Source organism: Pristis pectinata, chromosome 4, assembly GCF_009764475.1.
Source record: "Pristis pectinata isolate sPriPec2 chromosome 4, sPriPec2.1.pri, whole genome shotgun sequence".
NCBI lineage: Eukaryota > Metazoa > Chordata > Chondrichthyes > Rhinopristiformes > Pristidae > Pristis > Pristis pectinata.
The window spans coordinates 64,460,059-64,479,000 of record NC_067408.1 but is presented as its reverse complement, the minus strand read 5'-3'; the positions used below and the strand labels follow the sequence as shown (position 1 = coordinate 64,479,000).

Below are 18,942 nucleotides of genomic sequence, written 5' to 3'. Positions count from 1 at the left end.
CATGTTGAGTCTCTATACCTTCTGCGGGATCACTGTGGAAGTCGATGCAAAATAAATTGCCGTGCTCATTGCTCTGGGGCATCCTTCCCTGCAAACACCAATGCAGAGTGCCCAGCAGGAGGAGACAGGTAGACCTAAGTCATAGCCATAGAGTCAGGGAGAGCTACAGCACAGAAACAGGCCCTTCAGCCCACTAAGTCTATGCTGACCATCAACCACCCATTTACACTAATACCAGTCCAAAATTGAGTCCCAGACCAGCTGTCAGTTGTGGCAGGGCTTACATGCTATAAAGGGCAACAAAACAAAGTTGGGCAGCATCGCCAACAACAGTGCATCCCTTCCTGATGAGCTTAATGCATTCTATGCACGTTTTGAACAGAAGGGGAATGGAGTGTCACCACCCGCCCTGACAGCCTTCAATGCACCTGAATCCACAGTCACCATTGCAGATGTCATATAGTCTTCTGGAGAGTGAACCTGCAGAAAGCATCTGGCCCAGATGGAGACACCAGTCGGATCCTTAGATCCTGTGCAGATCAGCAGGCTGGGGTATTTGCAGACATTTTCAAACTCTCCCTACTTCAATCTGAGGTTCCCACCTGCTTTAAGAAAACCACTATCAGCCTGATACCAAAGATAAATAAGGTAACATACCTTAATGACTACCACCTGGTGGCTCTGACATCCACCATCATGAAGTGCTTTGAGGGGCTGGTCATGGCACGCATCAGCTCCAGCCTCCCGGACAACCTCGTCTCACTGCAATTCACCTAATGCCGAAACAGGTCTACAGTGGACACCATCTCCCTGGCCCTAAACTCATCTCTGGAGCATCTGGACAGTAAAGACACCTACGTTAGACTATTGTTTATTGACTACAGCTCTGCCTTCAATACAATAATCCCAAGCAAGCTCATCACCAAGCTCCAAGACCTGGGATTCAACACCTCCCTTTGCAACTGGATCCTTGACTTCCTGACAAACAGACCGCAATCAGTGAGGATAGGCAGCAACACCTCTGCCACAATTATTCTCAACACTGGTGTCCCACAAGGCTGTGTCCTCAGCCCCCTACTCTACTCCCTATACACTCATGACTACGTGGCCAGATTCTGCTCTAACTCCATCTATAAGTTTGCAGATGATACCACTGTAGCGGGCCATATCTCAAATAACACTGAGTCGGAGTACAGGAAGGAGATAGCTTAGTGACATGGTGTCATGACAACAACCTTTTCCTCAATGTCAGCAAAACAAAAGAGCTGGTCATTGACTTCAGGAAGGGGGGCGGTGCACACGCTCCTGTCTACATCAATGGTGCTGAGGTTGAGAGGGTTGAGAGCTTCAAGTTCCTTGGAGTGAACATCACCGATTGCCTGTCCTGGTCCAACCACATGGACATCATGGCCAAGAAAGCTCACCAGTGCCTCTATTTCCTCAGGAGGCTAAAGAAATTTGGCATGTCCCCTTTGACCCTTACCAATATTTATCGATGCACCATAGAAGGCATCCTATCTGGATGCATCACGGCTTGGTATGGCAAATGGTCTGCCGTAACTGAGAAAAACTGCAGAGAGTTGAGGACACATCTCAACACATCATGGAAATCAGCCTCCCCTCCATTGACTCTGTCTACATTTCTTGCTACCTCAGTAAAGCAGCCAGCATAATCAAAGACCCCACCAATCCCGGACATTCTCTCTTCTCCCCCCTCCCACTGGGCAGAAGATACAAACGCCTGAAAGCACGTACCACCAGGCTCAAGGACAGCTTCTATCCTGCTGTTATAAGACTATTGAACGGTTCCCTAGTACGATGAGATGGACTCTTGACCTCACAATCTACCTCGTTATGACCTTGCACTTTATTGCCTACCTGCACTGCACTTTCTCTATAACTGTATCACTTTATTCTGCATTCTGTTATTGTCTTACCTGGTACTGCCTCAATGCACTGTGTAATGAATTGATCTGTATGAATGGTATGCAAGATGAGTTTTTCACTGTACCTTGGTACATTTGACAATAATAAACCAAAATTTGACCCATTTTATTCTCTTCATATTCCCACAACTCCTCCCAGATTCTACCACTCACTCACACACTAGGGGCAATTTACAATGGTCAATTAACCTACCAACCCGCACATCTTTGGGAGGTGGGAGGGAACCCACATGGTTACAGGGAGAACATGCAAACTCCACACAGAGAGCACCAGAGGTCAGGATTGAACCCGGGTCTCTGGAGCTGTGAGGAAACAGCTCTACCAGCTGTGCCACTGTGCTACCCATGCTCCACAGAGTACTCATAAGTACATGAGAGGGAGGTGGAAGCTGCCACCCTGTGATACCGTGCCATTGTCTGGGCAGATCATCCAGACAGGAAACTGCATATCATTATTTCATATCTACTTCTATCTGGCCTTCACAACCTTGCTGGTCCTTTATTGCTTCTTATACATTCCAAACTTCTACAGGTTGCTTGATCGAGGTACAATTTATCACAGTCAAGTTTTATGAATAAATGATTGCAACACAAATGAGCTGAATGGTCACTGGATTCACCATTTGTCCATCCCTGTACTCGCTCTCTCCCAGCTGAGAGTTTATAGATGCAATACCAGGACATGCTTTACGCAGCCTTCCTTAGCAGAAGCCTCCATGGGCATCCTTGTGTACAAGGCCACTGAGGGGGCAAGGGAATGTGAAGCCGAGGAGCTCCAGCTCTTCAAGTTTCCTTTCTCAAGCACACCCAAGCAACATAACCACAACATTGCCAGCTATGTTTCTAGTCAACATTCTAACATTTATTCTTATTTGCTCTGACTAGGTCTGGATATCTGGTTTGCTGGCAGTGACCCGATCCAATCCAAGGCATTAAAGATTTTTTAAAAAGCTGCAGATGCTGTAAATCTAAAATAAAAAAAACAGAAACCAGTGGAAACAGCGGGTCAGGCAGCATCTGTGGAAAGAGAAATAATTAATGTGTCACGTCCCAGAGCTGCCTCAGAACAGGGAAAAATAGAAAACAAGTTAGTTGGGTGGTGGGTGGAGGAGAGATGAACACAGGGAATATCTCTGATAGGGTGAGACCAAATGGGCAACGTTGCCCATTAAATGGGTTAATATTGCATTTAGACTCTCACCCTCTCAGAGATATTAATTTGTTCTACCCAGCATGCTATGTTTTTATTCCAACACAAGATAGAACATCACTGTGCCCTGTGCTGCCCTCATCAATACTTACAAACACTATTCATCCCAGAGGACATGGCTATTAAATGAGCAGATTAAAAGGACCAATATTTATATAGCACCTTAGGCCATTCTAAAGCACTTTGCAGCCAATGAAGTATTTTTAAGTCCAGTCATGTTATAACATGCAAAATACAGCAATCATTTTGCACACAAGTTCCTATAAAAAGCACAGTGAATACAAACTGATAATCCATTTTATCACTATTGTTGATTCAAGGGTAAATATTGACCAGAACATCAGAATATCTCCTCCGCTTATCTTTGAAGTTAAGCCATGGGATCAGTTGTGCCCACTTGAGAGATCAGATAGGGCTGTGGTTTGAAATCTCATTGTAAAGACAGCATGTCTCTAGGTATTGCACAGAGTTCACAGTTTTGGAAGGAAAAGCATAGAATAGCAGGGTTGTTTAGGGAGGGAATTACACAGTTGAAGACCAAGGCAGATTTGGTAGGATCCAGAGATAGGGAGTGGCAAGACCAGGGAAATGGACAATTGGAAAGGCTTTTGCTGATGGCCAGCGTGCCGCTATTCTCCTACATCACTAAATAGCTGGAGCGGATCTGAATTCACCCATAATGATGCCTTATTTAATATTTAACTAAATTGCTTGCAATTTTGACAATAGGACCTGAATGAATTTCTGTTTGGACCAGTTTAGTCTCCAATAAAAAATTAAGACTGAATTGCAAATCAATTATTGATGTAAAGAGGGAAAATGCTGGAAACATTCAGCAGGTCAGGCAGAATATACAGAAAGAGAAACAGAGTTAATGTTTCTGGTTGAAGATACTTTGCCAGAACTATGAAAGAGAGATTAAAAAAAAAGATAATCTTAACCTGCAAAGAAGATGGCGAGAGGGATGCATAGGACAAACGGAGCATCTATGATAGGAGTGTTGCTGTGGGGATGAGTTGTTGGAGTCCTCTGGTCAAATGGGTTAATGGGGAAATTGCATAGTGATAGTACAGACAAAGAACTGTAATGTGGGGCAGTGGGACATGCCCAGTGGGTCAGGCTGTGGTAATAGAGAGGAAAAAAATTGAGCCAACATCATGGATGAATGACTTATAGTAGAAATAGCCAGTTCTTATATGGATAGAGAAAGTGAGTTATCTGAAGTTGTATAATTTGATATTTGGGTTGCAACATGCCTAGAAGGAAGATCAGGCAGCAAGATCCCTGACACCGTTGTCCTTGAAGAAAAGCTGCCATGCTGAGTGTAAGTGCTCTGACAATGAAATCAGGGCGATGATGATTAGGTCAAGAGCTGCAAATATCCAATGACCTAACCTCAAAGATATATTATGGCACATTGACAGTTACGGAACAGATTTTCTCCTTGTTCTTCAGCAGCCCTTCAGGATCGAGGATGACTTGCTTTCAATCTGGTTCTATGGGTTCTGAGGTGGCTGATGGGGCCGATGTAGGGACCAGTGTCTTCCACAGATGGGGCAGGAGGTGTTTGATGGGACAGTTGGTTAGGTTGTGAGGTGGTGCACTCCTTTCTGTTTGTGTGTGCTCCTGATGCATGGATTCAGGGTTCTTATTGCTGTCCTGAATTCTCCTTCTCCACTTTGAAGGGTTATGGGCTCAAGTTCCCAGGAATCAGTAGGAATGTTGCATTTATTCAAGGAGGTTTTAGGAACATCCTTGAATCTTTTCCTTTGTCCACCCAGTTACCTCTTCCTGTGGCAAAGGTCAGAATAGAGTGTCCATTTTCAGGAGATCTTTGTAGTGGCGAACAAAAGAGATACAAAGACCACCCAGAAGGTATTTCTGAAACATTGAATCAATGTTCGTAAGTATGAACATCTCTCTCTTAGGATGGGAGAGCCAGGCGCTAAGCCACTCATGCACAGTGATCCTGCTGGGCTCACTGAATGTAAGTAACACACAATGGACCTTCATTTCAAAACTCAAGGTTCCCAACACTGGAGACCTTTATTTAATCTGTGGACATTCATTCCAAACAAAATACATTAATCGTGAAAGAGCCACAGCTGCAAATCTTGATATTGAAGGTCAGATGAAGACAAATATGTGGTCGTGTTCAGCAGTCCTCATTTCCAAGGTCCATGTCCTGCCATGTTCAGGAACAGCTACTTTCCTACAACCATCAGGTTCTTGAACCTACCTGCACAACCCTAACTCTACCTCGGCAATGGAACACTACAGACTACCCTTTGCCTTTACTATGGACTTGGCTTTGATTGTGTCTTTGTTTTTTTTGCACTATGGTCTTGCTTTTACACAGTTTTTTTCACTGTATGGTATAATTTTATGTGTAATTTATTTTCTGTGTGTTGTCTGTACCTACATGCCTGTGATGCTGCTACAAGCAAGTTCTTCATTATATCTGTACCTCATACTTGTGGACATGGCAATAAACTCAACTTGTTTCTCCTGACATTTCCTTTCTGCTTAACTGAAGGTCCAACATAAAGTCTCCTATTTCATTCTTTTCCTGGGACCCCGAAGTGGCCCCCACCATCCTTCTTGTTAGCTTTACAAAATCTAAGCATGGCTTTACTCAATACTTCCTGACTTTTGTTTAAACTTTAAGGTGTCCTGTCCAAGGCTGGACAGCTAACCATTTGACTGCTGGTCCAACACAGCTGAGGGTGTCTATTTCACCTGACAGCCAGACACAGGGAAAGAGTCAGTGCTGGTGATTAAAGGATAAGGAACTCTGCTGATTTATTTTGCCTGGTAACTCAATCCATTGACTGCCCATCAGCCTTGAGGCATGAATCTGGGATCTTTCAGATGTACATGTGGCAGGACATTCATCCTCTGGAGGTTGGCCAGAAATGATGGTGTTTCTGCCACTCTGCGGGAAGGTATGAATTGATGACTGGCTGTCTGGACACAGCAGGCACATTTCTCATTGCTGGTCTCGAGGCAAATTCTTTCTCTATGTAATGTGCTTGCTACTCCTGAATAATTTGAAGGGCAGATGTAATTGGCGACATTCTGTAGGTCTTATTGATTTACCTTCAGAAGGGACATTTCTTACGTATAATTATGACAACACCTTCCAAATTAAAACATATTTTTCCCCCTACACTCCCTCTGGGTAGCATCAATTCGGAGGTTATCTCCCATGAGAGCTCTTAAGATTTATCTTGATGGATATAGTACACTTCTAAGTCATGTGATGCATGAGGACATTGGATATTATTCTGGTTTACTGTGAAGTAGGATGTAGATATTATCGTTATCTGGGCATTGACGTTAAGCTGCCTCCTGCCAGCTTCAGCAATAATGCTTAATTAAATAATAACTGCTTAGAGTTACAGGAGGAAAGGACAAACTTCATTCATGTTACACTGAATGAAGCCTTTTAGGTTGGGACGTTACATAGAGAATTATTTACTCAGGAAACTGCTTGATGCGGTTGTTTATAGTACCTGCCTGCAAGTTTTCAGAATAGACTTGCATTCTGCCAACAAGTGGTATGTTCTAAAGGCAGATTCTTCACTCTGATATTTGTCATGCCAATCTATCACAAGGTAATATATTTCAGGTATTTCCTGTTGTAGGCATGCAGATTGTTTTCCCTCAGTGCCTTATCTAGTGGACTATTTGCATCACATACCTGCAGTTTCAGGCGTGGACAGAACATCCTTCCTCATGGAACTGGGTCACTGGAGCCCTGCAAGCTGCTTGCTTCATTATGGCCCTCTCCATTTCATAGGTGACTATCAGACCAGAATGGACAGCTTATTTATTTGAATAGGGGTTATATCTCATCAGTTGGCCCCTGAAGCTGCACTTGGACACACACTGGGCTGGGAGTGCATCTCCAGGCTCCACAGAAACAACCTTGGCTGCTGTCACTCAATTCTCCTCCTACCACAGTGAACCCTCTAAGACGCCAGGTAACCCCAGGTAACTAACTACCCTCTAAGATTAGAGCCACTATCCCATCCTTGAGGGCTGGTTACTTACCTGGGGTTACACCATCTCTGGGTGCAGACTGTTGATCTTTTGAGCTGATTCAGGAGAGTGTGAGCTTCAGTCCTAACCAGACATTCAGGCTGTCAATTCAGTAAAATGCTGCAGAAATGTTGCACTGCTAGAGCTACCAGTTTGTAGAGTCATAGAGTTATACAGCATGGAAACAAGCCCTTTGGCCCAACTTGTTCATTCTGACCAAAATGCCCACCATAACTGGTCCCATTTGATGGCATTTGGCCCATATCCCTCTAAACCTTTCCTATCCATGTACCTGTCCAAATGTCTCTTAAACATTATACCTGCCTCCTCCACTTCCTCTGGCAGCTTGTTCCATATACTCACCACTCTGTGTGAAAAACTTGCCCCTCAGGTCACGTTTAATTCTTTCCCCTCTCACCTTAAATCTTTCTCTGCTCACCTAATTTTAGACTTCCCTACCCTGGGGAAAAAACTGTGACCATTCACCTTACTTATGCCATGATTTTATATCTGTACAGGTCCCTCTTGGGTTACAAACGCCCAACTTATGGACACCCTGCACATACATGCAAGTATTTGGGAGTCTGGCAGGATGGATGGGAATGGATTTGCCAGCTGCTGTGGAGCTGCAGGCATCTTCTGCTGTTGGGAATGAGGTATTTCCCCATGCCTTCTCTCCCCCCATCCCCCTGAGCTGCAACAATTGGGGGCTGGGACGAGCTGAGCAGAGCTGGGAGTGGCGAACAGACTCACTCACTCAGTGAGGCCGGCTGGCGGCCGCTCTTCCCATTCCTGCATATTCTCCCATCACAGCTGTTCTTGTGATCTCCTCCCACACACCATTTCTGTTCACTTCTGACTTACGAACAGTTCGGGTTCTGAACTGTTATCAGGAACCGAACCCCGTCATAAGTGGGGACTGCCTGCAATTGAAATACCTTCTGCCTTCTTGGGTGGAGGTAAAAGATTCCTGTTAGCGATTATTCCTCAGTCACCACCTAAAATGCTTAAGTGGGATTCTGACAGAGGCATTCAGTTATATTCCCACAGATGGTAGCTTCATACTATTAAATCTGGCCCTTGATTTTTAAAAAAAATTTATTTACAGCGTGGTAACAGGCCCTTCCGGCCCAATGAGTCTGCGCCACCCATTTTAAACCCCCAAATTAACCTACCTGTACGTCTTTAGAATGTGGGAGGAAACTGGAGCACCCGGAGGAAACCCACGCAGACACAGGAGAACGCACAAACTCCTTACAGACAGCGACGGGAATCGAACCCCGATTGCTGGCGCTGTAATAATTGACAGCCACATTTCCTGTTCTACCATAGTGACTACAATTCAAAGCCACTTCAGTGTCCTCAGGTCGTTACCACTGTCGTGGGGAACTCTTTCTTTAATGGCTCTTCAAATGGATCTGGGCTTCCTCAGGGACAGTCTTGTTCCTGTCTCCCAGATGTTTCAAAGTGGGGTGGAACTGGTGTTGGCTGGAGCAGGATTGAGAGAAGTATGGGAAACATGATGCCCAGTGAGTTTCAACAAGCATTTGGTCTAAAGAAAGAGCCAGGGAATTAAAGAAGTTTCTTCCTGGTATGTGTAACAGCAAGTAATGTAATAGTTAAATAATTCTCTCCTCTACCCCCTCCCATCAGGCAGAATATACAAAAGCGTGAAAGCACATACCACCAGACTCAAGGACAGCTTCTATCCCACTATTATAAGACTATTGAACGGTTCCCTAGTACGATAAAATGGACTCTTGACCTTGCAATCTACCTCATTATGGCCTTGCACCTTATTGTCTGCACTTTCTCTGTAACTGTAACACTTTATTCTAAATCCTGTTATTGTTTTCCCTTGTACTACCTCAATGCACTGTTGTAATGAAATGATCCGTATGGATGGCATGCAAAAGAACATTCTTAATTGTACCTTGGTACATGTGACAATAATAAACCAATCCCAATTTTCATAAAATGTAATAAATAGAGGAACCTAGGATTCATGGAATGTACAACCTGTGCAATGTGGCAACTCCAGGATGCTTCCCTGTGCCCGGGACATTCACAGTGCAGGAAGTATTGCCAGCTGGGAGAGCTCAAGTTCTGGGTTTTGGAGCTTGAGCAACAGATTACGTCAGTGCATTGCATACGTGAGGCTGAGTGGTTGGTGGGGAGCAATTTCAGGAGATGCGACCCTGCAGTTCAAGAGGGTTCAGGCAGAGGGGTAATGGATGACTGCAAGACAGATAAAACAAAGCTGGCAGGCAGGTCAGGAGAGGGCACCTTACTCTCTAACCAATATTCAGTCTTGAAATGCTGATGGGGAGTGCAGATGGAGTCAAGACGATTACACCTTGTGTGGTTCAGCTGCACAGGGAGGAAGGGCAAGAGAACAATAGTTACAGGGGATCCTATGGTTAAGGGAGCAGAGAGCTGCATCTGTGGTTGCAGAAGTGATTCCAAGGTGTCATGTTGCCTCCCTGGTGCCTGAGTTAAGGATATCACTGAGTGACAGCAGAGAGTTGGAGGATGAACAGCCAGAGGTGGTGGTCCCTGTCGGTACCAGTGAGAAAGGATGAGATCCTGCAGGTTTTAATGACCTGGTAAAGTGATTAGGGAAAAGCAGTTCAAAGATGGCAATCTCTGCATTACTGCCGACTATAGAAATAGGTGGATGGTACAGATAAATCGGTGGCCCAAGGGATGGTGTAGAGGGGAAGGTTTTAGATTCCTGGGGAAGTGGGAACATGTACAGGCTGGACGGACTGCAGGTCAATAGAGCTTAAATCAATGTTCTTGTGGGAAGGTTTGCTGGTATTACAGGAGAGGCTTAAACTAATAAAAACATAAGAAATAGAGACAGGAGTAAACCATCCAGCCCTTCACACCCGCTCTGTCATTCGTCAAGATCATGGCTGATATCCTACTTCAGTCATTTTACTGCACCATCCCTCACGTCCCTTAATTTCCTTAATATTCAGTAATTGATTGATCGCTGTTTTGATTTAACTGAGTGACTGAGCCTCCAGTGTCCTCACTGGAGACAAAAGAGACTGCAAATGCTGGAACCTGGTGCAAAAAGGAGGAAAACGTGGAGGAAATCAGTGAGTCAAGCAGCATTCTGGGAGTGGGAGAGGAACACAGGGGGAGTGGGTTACCTGGAACTGGAGAATTCGATGTTTTAACCATTGGGTTGTAAGCTACCCAAGCGGAACATGAGGCGCTGTTCTGCTAGTTTGCGTTTGGCCTCGCCGTGGCAGTGGAGAAGGCCGAGGATAGGCAGGTGGGTGTGGGAATGGGAAGGGGAGTTGAAATGACGTGCAGCTGGAAGCTCAGGATGGCCGCTGGGGACAGTGCGCAGGTGATCTGCCAAATGGTTGCTTAGTTTGTGCTTTGTCTTGTCAATGTAGAGGTGGCCACATTGGGAGCACCGAATGGAATTGATCAGGTTGGAGGAGATGCAGTGAATCTTCCTTTCACCTGGAAGTGCTGTTTAGGTCCCGAGGGGAGGTGGAGGGACCAGTGCTGCATCTCAGGGGAAAGTGCCAGGGGACAGGGAGGGGTTGATTGGAAGGGATGAGGGGATCAGGGAGTGATGGAGAGAGTAGTCCTGCAGAAAGCAGGGGGGAAGAGGGGAAGATGTAGCTGTTGGAGCTGATGGAAATGGCAAAGGATGATGTGCTGGATGTAGAGGTTAGTGGGGTGAGGACAAGGGGAACTCTCTCTCTGTTCTGTCTGGAGGGGGTGGGGGGGTGAGAGCAGACATGCGGTAAAAATGGAAGAAATGTGTATGAGGGCTTCATCAACTATGGCAGAGGGGAAACCACATTTCTTGGAGGAGGAGGAGGACATTTCAGAAGTCCTAGGATGGAATGTCGCTTCTTCAGAACACAAGAGGGCGAAGATGGAGAAACTGGGAGAAGGGCATGGTGTCCTTACAGGAGACAGGGTGGTAATCAAGATAGCTGTGGGAGTCCATACGGTGGAAGTAGATATTGGTGGATCTTGAGATGGAGACAGAGAGATCCAGAAAAGGGAGAGAAGTGTCAGAAATAGTCCAGTTGAATTTGAGGGCAGGGTGGAAGTTGGTGGCAAAGGCAATGAAACTGATGAGTTCTGCACGAGTGCCAAGAAGCAGCACCAGTGCAGTTGTCAATGAAGTGAAGAAAGAGTTGGAGGGTGGTGCCAGAGTTGGGAAATGGGTAGGAAGTGGGGTTAGCTGGATTGCTCTTACACAATCAATGGAATGAATGGCCTCCTTCCTTGTTGTGATTCTAACATGTCACAGAGAATGCAAGCCGTGAAGATGAAGTCACCATAATTCTGGCCATTTTCTGTTGATAACTTCAGCATGAACACAAATGATGATTGTTCAAAAAAACTGCAGTTATATATCATTATTTCACCTCAGGACATCACAAAGCATTTTACAGCCAAATATTTTTGAAGTATAATTGTTGTAAGGGTTGCAGCAGCAAGGAGCAGAGATGGGGAGCGACTCATGCAATGTTCAGATGACAATTTGTCTAAATTTTTAATGGGCAGCGTAATTTGCATAATGAGCTGTGACTGAATCAGTTGTGGGGATAGTTATAAAATTTGAAGTGTTTTTAAAACCAATCTGTCAGGCCCCAAGAGTTCATGACATCAGGGAAATGTTATGTGACCAATGAGAGTAAACAGACTGCAACCCTCTCAAAGGGTACAAAACCATTGAACACAGACATTGTTCAAATTAGTAAGATTTATGACCAGCAGAAGAGACAGAGATATAACATTCCCCATTTATTTCCCTGAAGTCTATTCTATCACACTTGTCCATTAACAACTACTTGATATTCCCACAAGGCACCCACATGAGGGGCACTTTACAATAGTCAATAAACCTACCAACCCACACGTCTTTGGAATGTAGAGGGAAACTGGAGCACCCGAGGGAAACCCACACTGACAGAGGGAGAACACACAAACTGCACACAGCACTGGAGGTCAGGATCAAACCCAGGTCGCTGAGGTGTGAGACAGTTGCATTATCTGCAAATTCACTGTGCCACCCACATTACACTGAGGTGTGTGCCAACTCAAGAACCCAGATGATCCCATTGTACTATTTTGGTCTTACAAGAGGATTTATCCTTTATTGCGAGATAAGTTTGTCCTTTATTACAGGATTTGAATAGAGGGAGTAAAGATGTTGTACTACAATGACACAGGGCCTTGCTGAGACTGCACCTAGAGTATTCTGTACAGTTTTAATTTCCTTACCTACTTGCTGCAAAGGGAGTGCAACAAAGTATTTTCTAGGATGGCAAGTTTGCCAATACGAGGAGAGATTGAATAGATGAGGCATGTGTTCTCTTGAGTTTAGAGGAATGAGATGCGATTTCATGGAAACTTACCACATTCTTACAATGCTTTACAGGGATAATGCACAAAGGATGTTTCCCCAGGCTGAGAAGTCTACAATTGGGGGCCACAGTCTTAGAATAAGGAGTAGGCCAGTTAGGATGAGGAGAGGAGAAATTCCTTCACTCACAGGCTGGCGAATCTTTGGAATTGTGTACCTCAGAAGGCTGTGGAGACTCAATCGTTGAGTTCATTCAAACCAGAGAACAACAGATTTCTGGATATTAAGGAAATCAAGGGATAAAGGGGCAGTGGAGGAAAATACTGCTGCAGTAGATTAGCCATGATCTTAATGAATGGCGGAGCAGGCTCGAAGGGCTGGATGCCTTTTTCAGCTCCAAATTCTTATTTTAAATGTAAAGGTCCTTTCTCTGCTAACTTGGTCAAAAATTATTCCCAGATATCTTAGAACAGAATCAAAGGGAACTTACACAAAGTGGCCATTTGGCCCATCATATCTGTGGCCATTAAACCAGTGCTACCCACTCTAATCTCACTTTCCGCCACTGGTCCAGAAGGTCACAGCTCAAGTACATCTGCAAGTCAAATGTGATGAGGATTTGTGCCTTCCAGAATGCTAAACCTACTGGGTGAAAAAATTATTTGCTTATCTCCTCTCTAATACAAGAACACATGAAAATCAGAGCGAGGTAGATCACCAGGCCCCTCAAGCCTGCCCCACTATTCAATATGATCATGGCTGATCTATGCTGGCCTCAACTCCTCTTCTGTGCAAGTTCCCCATAACCCTCAATTCTGCAATTTGCGACTACTTATCCATCTCCACCTTAAATTTGCTAAATGATCCAGCCTCGAGGACAGAGAATTCCAGAGATTCACTACCCACTGAAAGAAATTCTAATCCTCTACCAATTAGTTAAAATTAGAGCAACACAGAAGAAGTTGGAGGAACTCAGTGGGTCTCAACCGGAAATGTTCACTGTCCATTCCCCTCCACAGATGCTACCTGACTCACTGAGTTCCTCCAGCGCCTTGTGTGTTCCTCCAGATTCCAGCACCTGCAGTCTCTTGTGCCTCTACTTTAACTCATTGACCCCCCCCCGGTTTTGTACCCTCCTTCTTCTTAACTACTGTTTAGGACATTCATAATGTTAAACGCACCAATTAAGTCTTCCCTCTACCTCTTCTCTTCCTGAGAGAGCTCCAGCCCTGGCCCAATATCCTGGTAAATCTCCAAAGAGAGATCATGTGGTCACTACCACATTCCTGCTGCTGCTCCGGAGCATACTATCTGCAAAACTGGTTGCTGCAGCACCTACATTACATTGGCGAATGAACTTTTAGAATTGCCTCATTCATCGTACAGCCCTTCAAGATGACCAAAGGCCGTGTGCGAAACTCGAATCCTTTCCTTTCCTGGCAGACCCGCAGTCCTCTTCGCCTCGGTCGTTTCCGTCAGCCTCTCGGATATTCTCGAACAATGGGCACTTGCCTACCCCTCCCCTCCCGCCCGAAGTTCGGCCGCTCGGCCATTTCCGTCAGACCGCGGGACCGACCGCTCGGCCATTTCCGTCAGACCTCGGTATCGAGGGCTCGGCCATTTCCGTAGGACCTCGGTTTTCCCCGCCTGGTTTCCAGACGGGCTTTATGTCTGCCCCGTCGGCGGGGCGGGGAGGGAGAGGTGGTGCGCCTGCGCGGTCGCCATCTTGCCCAGCTTGCCAGTGACAGAGACTGTGAGTGGGAAAATAATAGAGAAGGGGAGCCGCGACCCGCAGCCTGTCCTTAGCAACCCCGGCCCCTGCCCGGAGAACGGGCGGCACCCCTCCTTCCCTCCCTCTCACAACCAATACCCATCACATCCACATATTAGTTCTGAATGATGCAGTGAAACGGCCAGCACCACCCCCCTAGCTCCTTCCTTCCCTCCCTCCCGGCAGCCGGACTCGGGCCTGCGATGCTGCAGCCGCCGCCGAACCAGCGCTGGGCTTGAGCTAACGAGAGGGTGGAGGGGTGAGGGTATCCCGCCTGCGCTCCGGAGGCTTGGGCCCCGTTGCCTGTGACTGAAAAGCCAGCGGCCGTATTCCTCTCCCCCCCCCCCCCGTAACCCGGGACTACCACCACCTTCCCACCCATCCATCCACCCCGCCTCTCCTCCCCCAGCGGCCCGTTTAAATGAGCCGGCGGCAGGCGAGGTGGAGGAGGCGTCTCCTTTGAGTTGCGAGGGAGGGGAGGAGGGTTTAGCAGACGCCGGCCGGCCGCCCGGGAGGTGGGTCAGACTCGGCTCAAAGCCGCGGGCCCCCCGCTCGGAGCGGGCTGGTTTGCCGCAGTCGGCTGGGCTGGGGGGTGGGGGGTGGTGGTAGTGTGCAAGAGTCAGGGGGAGGGAGGGAGGGAGGGGGTTTCTCTTTAATTTTAAATGCGATGATGCAGCAGTCGGAAAGCGCGGCGGACAGGAAGATGGCGCAGCCGCTCTACCCTCGGCGGAGCAGCAGCGCGGCCAGCGCCGCCGCCTCCTCGGCCACGCTCGGCGGCCTGATGGGTGCCGCGGCCGGACGCCCGCACCCGGACGAGATACCGCCGGGCAGCATGCGCTCGGCCGCCGTCGTGCCGGGCCCCAGTCCCAGCGGCGGGCCCATCCCCCCCAACCCCGGGTCGGTGCCACCTCCGGCTGCGCCGCATCCGCCGCAGAGCCTTAGCCTCCATCCCTCTGCTACACCGCCGGGGCCGGTGTCCGTGGCCGGGGCCCAGATAAAGAAGAAAAGTGGCTTTCAGATTACCAGCGTGACCCCGGCGCAGAATAACGCCGGCTCCAACAACAGCATCGCTGAGGACACCGAGAGCTACGACGACATGGACGAGTCTCACACTGAGGACCTGTCGTCCTCTGAGATCCTGGACATCTCCAGGGCCACCGACTACGAGCCGGAGCGCAGCTCCTCGGAGGAAACTTTAAACAACGTCGGGGATGCCGAGACCCCCAGCGCCTTGTCTCCGAATCAGCCTCGCCTGCCTCAGCACCAGACAACTTTGTTTAATGGGAGCATCCACGGTCTCCATCCACACCACCTGCATCACCCTCATCCTCTTCACCATCATCATCACCACCACCATCTTCACCCAGCGATGGTACCAGGGTCTGGGATGGTCGGTGCCGCTGCTGCGACCCCTCCTACGGCGGGAGGAATAACGCCTTTTGCAAATGTTGCTTCCAGTACAGAAAAAAATAGCATCAGTGCACCCATGCCTGGATTAGTGAGCAGCTCGGTTGGCCCTTCTGCACCGCTGACATCCAACATCACCCCAGCTAATGGAAACGCCAGGAGTGTAAGTGGAGTGAGCAATGTTAGTAGTAATGTAAGCATCAACGTTGGTGGGACCAGTGGTGGCGTCAATGCTAATTCTGTTGGGGGTACTACCAGTGTTATTGGGGCTTCTAGCACTGCAGCTTCTACAAGTGCAGCAGGAGGCCAAATGCCTGCAGGAAGCCAGCAGCCTGCAATTGGCAGTTCTAGATTTAGAGTTGTGAAACTGGATTCTAGCACTGAACCATTCAAGAAGGGTCGATGGGTTTGTACCGAGTTTTACGACAAGGATAATGCTACGGTTCTGGTTGAAAGCATGTCTATGAACAGGACAGTGGAGAGTGTAAAACAAGCAGCCGCTGATGCAAATCTGGAACGGGAAAGCACAAGTGGAGGGAGTTCGGTGAGCAGTACTTTGAGTGCAGTAGGTTATTATGTAGACAATGCTGGCAATGGAGAACCAGGTTTGGCATCTGGACCTCAGCAACAGGCCTTTCAAGCATTGTGCAACCAGCAGCTAGATCTCAGCAGCAGTGGTCCTTTGCCACAAAGTGTTTCTCAGCCACAGCTTACACAAATTCAGTTGCATTCACAAGATGTTATGCATTCGCAGCAGAAGCCAAGTGCTCCTCTTTCTGGTAGAACAAATGTCAGTAATGTAACTGGTGTTCAACAAGCCCCAATTCCACAGCAGTTACCATATCCTCAGCAGCAGCCTTCACAGACCTTGTCAGCTGTAGGCCAGCCACAGCAACTGTCATATCCTCAGCAACAGCCAGCTTCACAGATAACAACTCAGCATGTTATGTCGTCAAATGCAAGTGCTGTCATTACAGAATATTTGCAGCACTCTCAAGTGCAGCCTCCTGCACAAGCTATGCAGCAGAGCAGTAGTGGAGTTGGATCCACAGCACCATCAGGCCAAGCACAATCTGTATTAGCACAAGTGCAATCTGGACTAGCACCAAGTCAACCTGTGGGACATGCTTCAGCAATGATGCCACCTGCTGGTTCTGCCAATGGGCAACTGGTTACAGGTCAACAAGGGAGTACAATCTCATTGTTACAGCAGTCTTGTTCTCCACCTATAAACCAGTCAGCGCCGATTGGCTTACAAGCGAGTGCTCCTCCACCTTCCTCAGCACAGCAAGTTGGACAACCTCTGCAAGGTGGAATGGTACAGCAGCCGGGCAGTGCGCCAGGGCTTGTGCAGCAAGTACCTACAGCACCACAGAAACAACAGTTGTTAACACAACCTCAAAGTCAAGGAGTTGAGAATATTATTCAAAGTGTGAACAACCAACAGATAACTGGAATAAGTTCTACACCATCTACTGTTACTGCCAACCAGCCCAACGTTGGGTCTAATGTATCCACCAGTATACCTACTGCACCTGTAAGTGCTGTTCCACAACAAACCACCACTCAGACCTCTGCTGTGCAGAATGGTAGCCAGCCATCCATTCCAACAAATGTAAGCCTCCCTGTGGTACAAGGAGGACTGCAGAAATTGGTGCCAGTCTCTGCCCAGTACCCAGCTACAGGTCAGTCATTGTCGAAAGCAGTGGAAGATTCTGGCCCACCTGCAGACCAGTCAGTGCTGAATGTACATCAGGTAGCTATTGGAGAAACAGTGTTGAGTGCAGCCAATGCTCTGGTCCAGGAAATTGCCAGCAGTGCCAACCTACCGGCTTCTGCGTCGCTGCTTCCTTTAAAGACCTTGCCACTGTCCATGCAACCCGTGGATGGTGAAGATGACAGGTAAGAGTAGGTTTTGGCACAGCCACTCACAAGTTCTTTAAGAAAATAATGTAAGCTCTGTATTACATATGAACCTGCCAAGGCTTGTGATGTGTTAATTTTGTGCATTTTATTTGAATAGCGGCTACACTTTGCATGCTGCAGATACTAATGTGTTTTTACACTGAGTTCAATGTTTTTTCACTTGTAATGTTTTCTTCAGAGGTATTTAAACTACATACAGGACACTTATGTTAAGGGTGAAGATTACTTTTCTCACCCTTCTCTGGACTAATTATTACTTTTATTAAGCAACAATAATATGAGTAAAGTTAGGTGAGAATCTTAATGTTCGCAGACTGCAGTAGAAAGAATGAGACTCTCTATAATCTGCAAAATGGGCAAAGGTGAGGCATTTTAAATTATATTAGTAAAAGTTTAAACCAGAAGAGAGGCTTGTAATCTCTTTTTTTCCCATTTGTACTGATCTTGTGGTTATCAGATGCTTAGTCCCTTTTGTAGTTGATTTGTTCAGGGTAGCAAAAGGGAGATAATTAGCTGAAAAAAAACTACTGGCTACATGGAGCAAGATCTCAGTTGTACACAACTAAAGTATTCCTGTTTTGGAAGAATTAAATTCCTAACTAATTTCATCTTGCCCATTGGAAGGTGATGGCTTTTACATTTGTGCTTATCACTTGTTTATTAATTTTAAAGGACAGCTTTGTTTTAATTTATTTTTGGTTGCTAGTTTGTGAAGATCTTTAAGTACTCATTAGTTATTAAATTGAGATTAAAAAGGAAAGGTTTACTTTGCAGATACAATACTTATGAAAATAGTTCAGGTCATTTGACCCACATAGAATATGAGCTGAACACTGAATCATCCAATGTTTGGCTTGTCTGTCCTACATTGCTTTGGAATAGTGTAATGCTTATAGCATTCTGATCAGGGGGCTTGGTTCTACCTCCCCTTTCATTGATGATTGGCATGGAGCTGTTGTAGAACTGGTGCCTTGTGCCAAAGTTTGTACAAATGCTTAACAGATGGTTGATGGATTTGGATAAAAAGATGACTGTCAAAGATAGTGTGATCTGAATGCTCCTGGAATACGAGTGCAATTTTTTTTTCTTTTTCTCCTTTGTTTTAATGAATTACCAGTTTCTGTCCATTTTCCATCTTTGTTAAAAATGCTTATTTTTTCTAAAATGATTTAGGTAATTTTCACCTGAATTTAAAAAGTAAAGTGCAATGTTTACTGTAATTTTTACAATAAGACTAGTACAATTTTGAGTCAAAGCAGGCTTGATATGAGATGGATGTGAATTTATT

The 18,942-nt window shown here is 46.5% G+C and overlaps 1 protein-coding gene across 1 annotated transcript in view; it reads left to right on the top strand.

The window, feature by feature from the left end:
- Positions 1-14,161: 14,161 nt before the first annotated feature.
- The window catches only part of tsc22d1 (TSC22 domain family, member 1), a 162,192-nt gene continuing 157,411 nt past the window's right edge, over positions 14,162-18,942 (top strand). Inside the window, exon 1 of the mRNA XM_052013749.1 lies at positions 14,162-17,630. Within this exon, the coding sequence (XP_051869709.1) occupies positions 14,989-17,630 (2,642 nt within the window). The 5' untranslated portion in view covers positions 14,162-14,988. The remainder of the gene's footprint in view (positions 17,631-18,942) is intronic.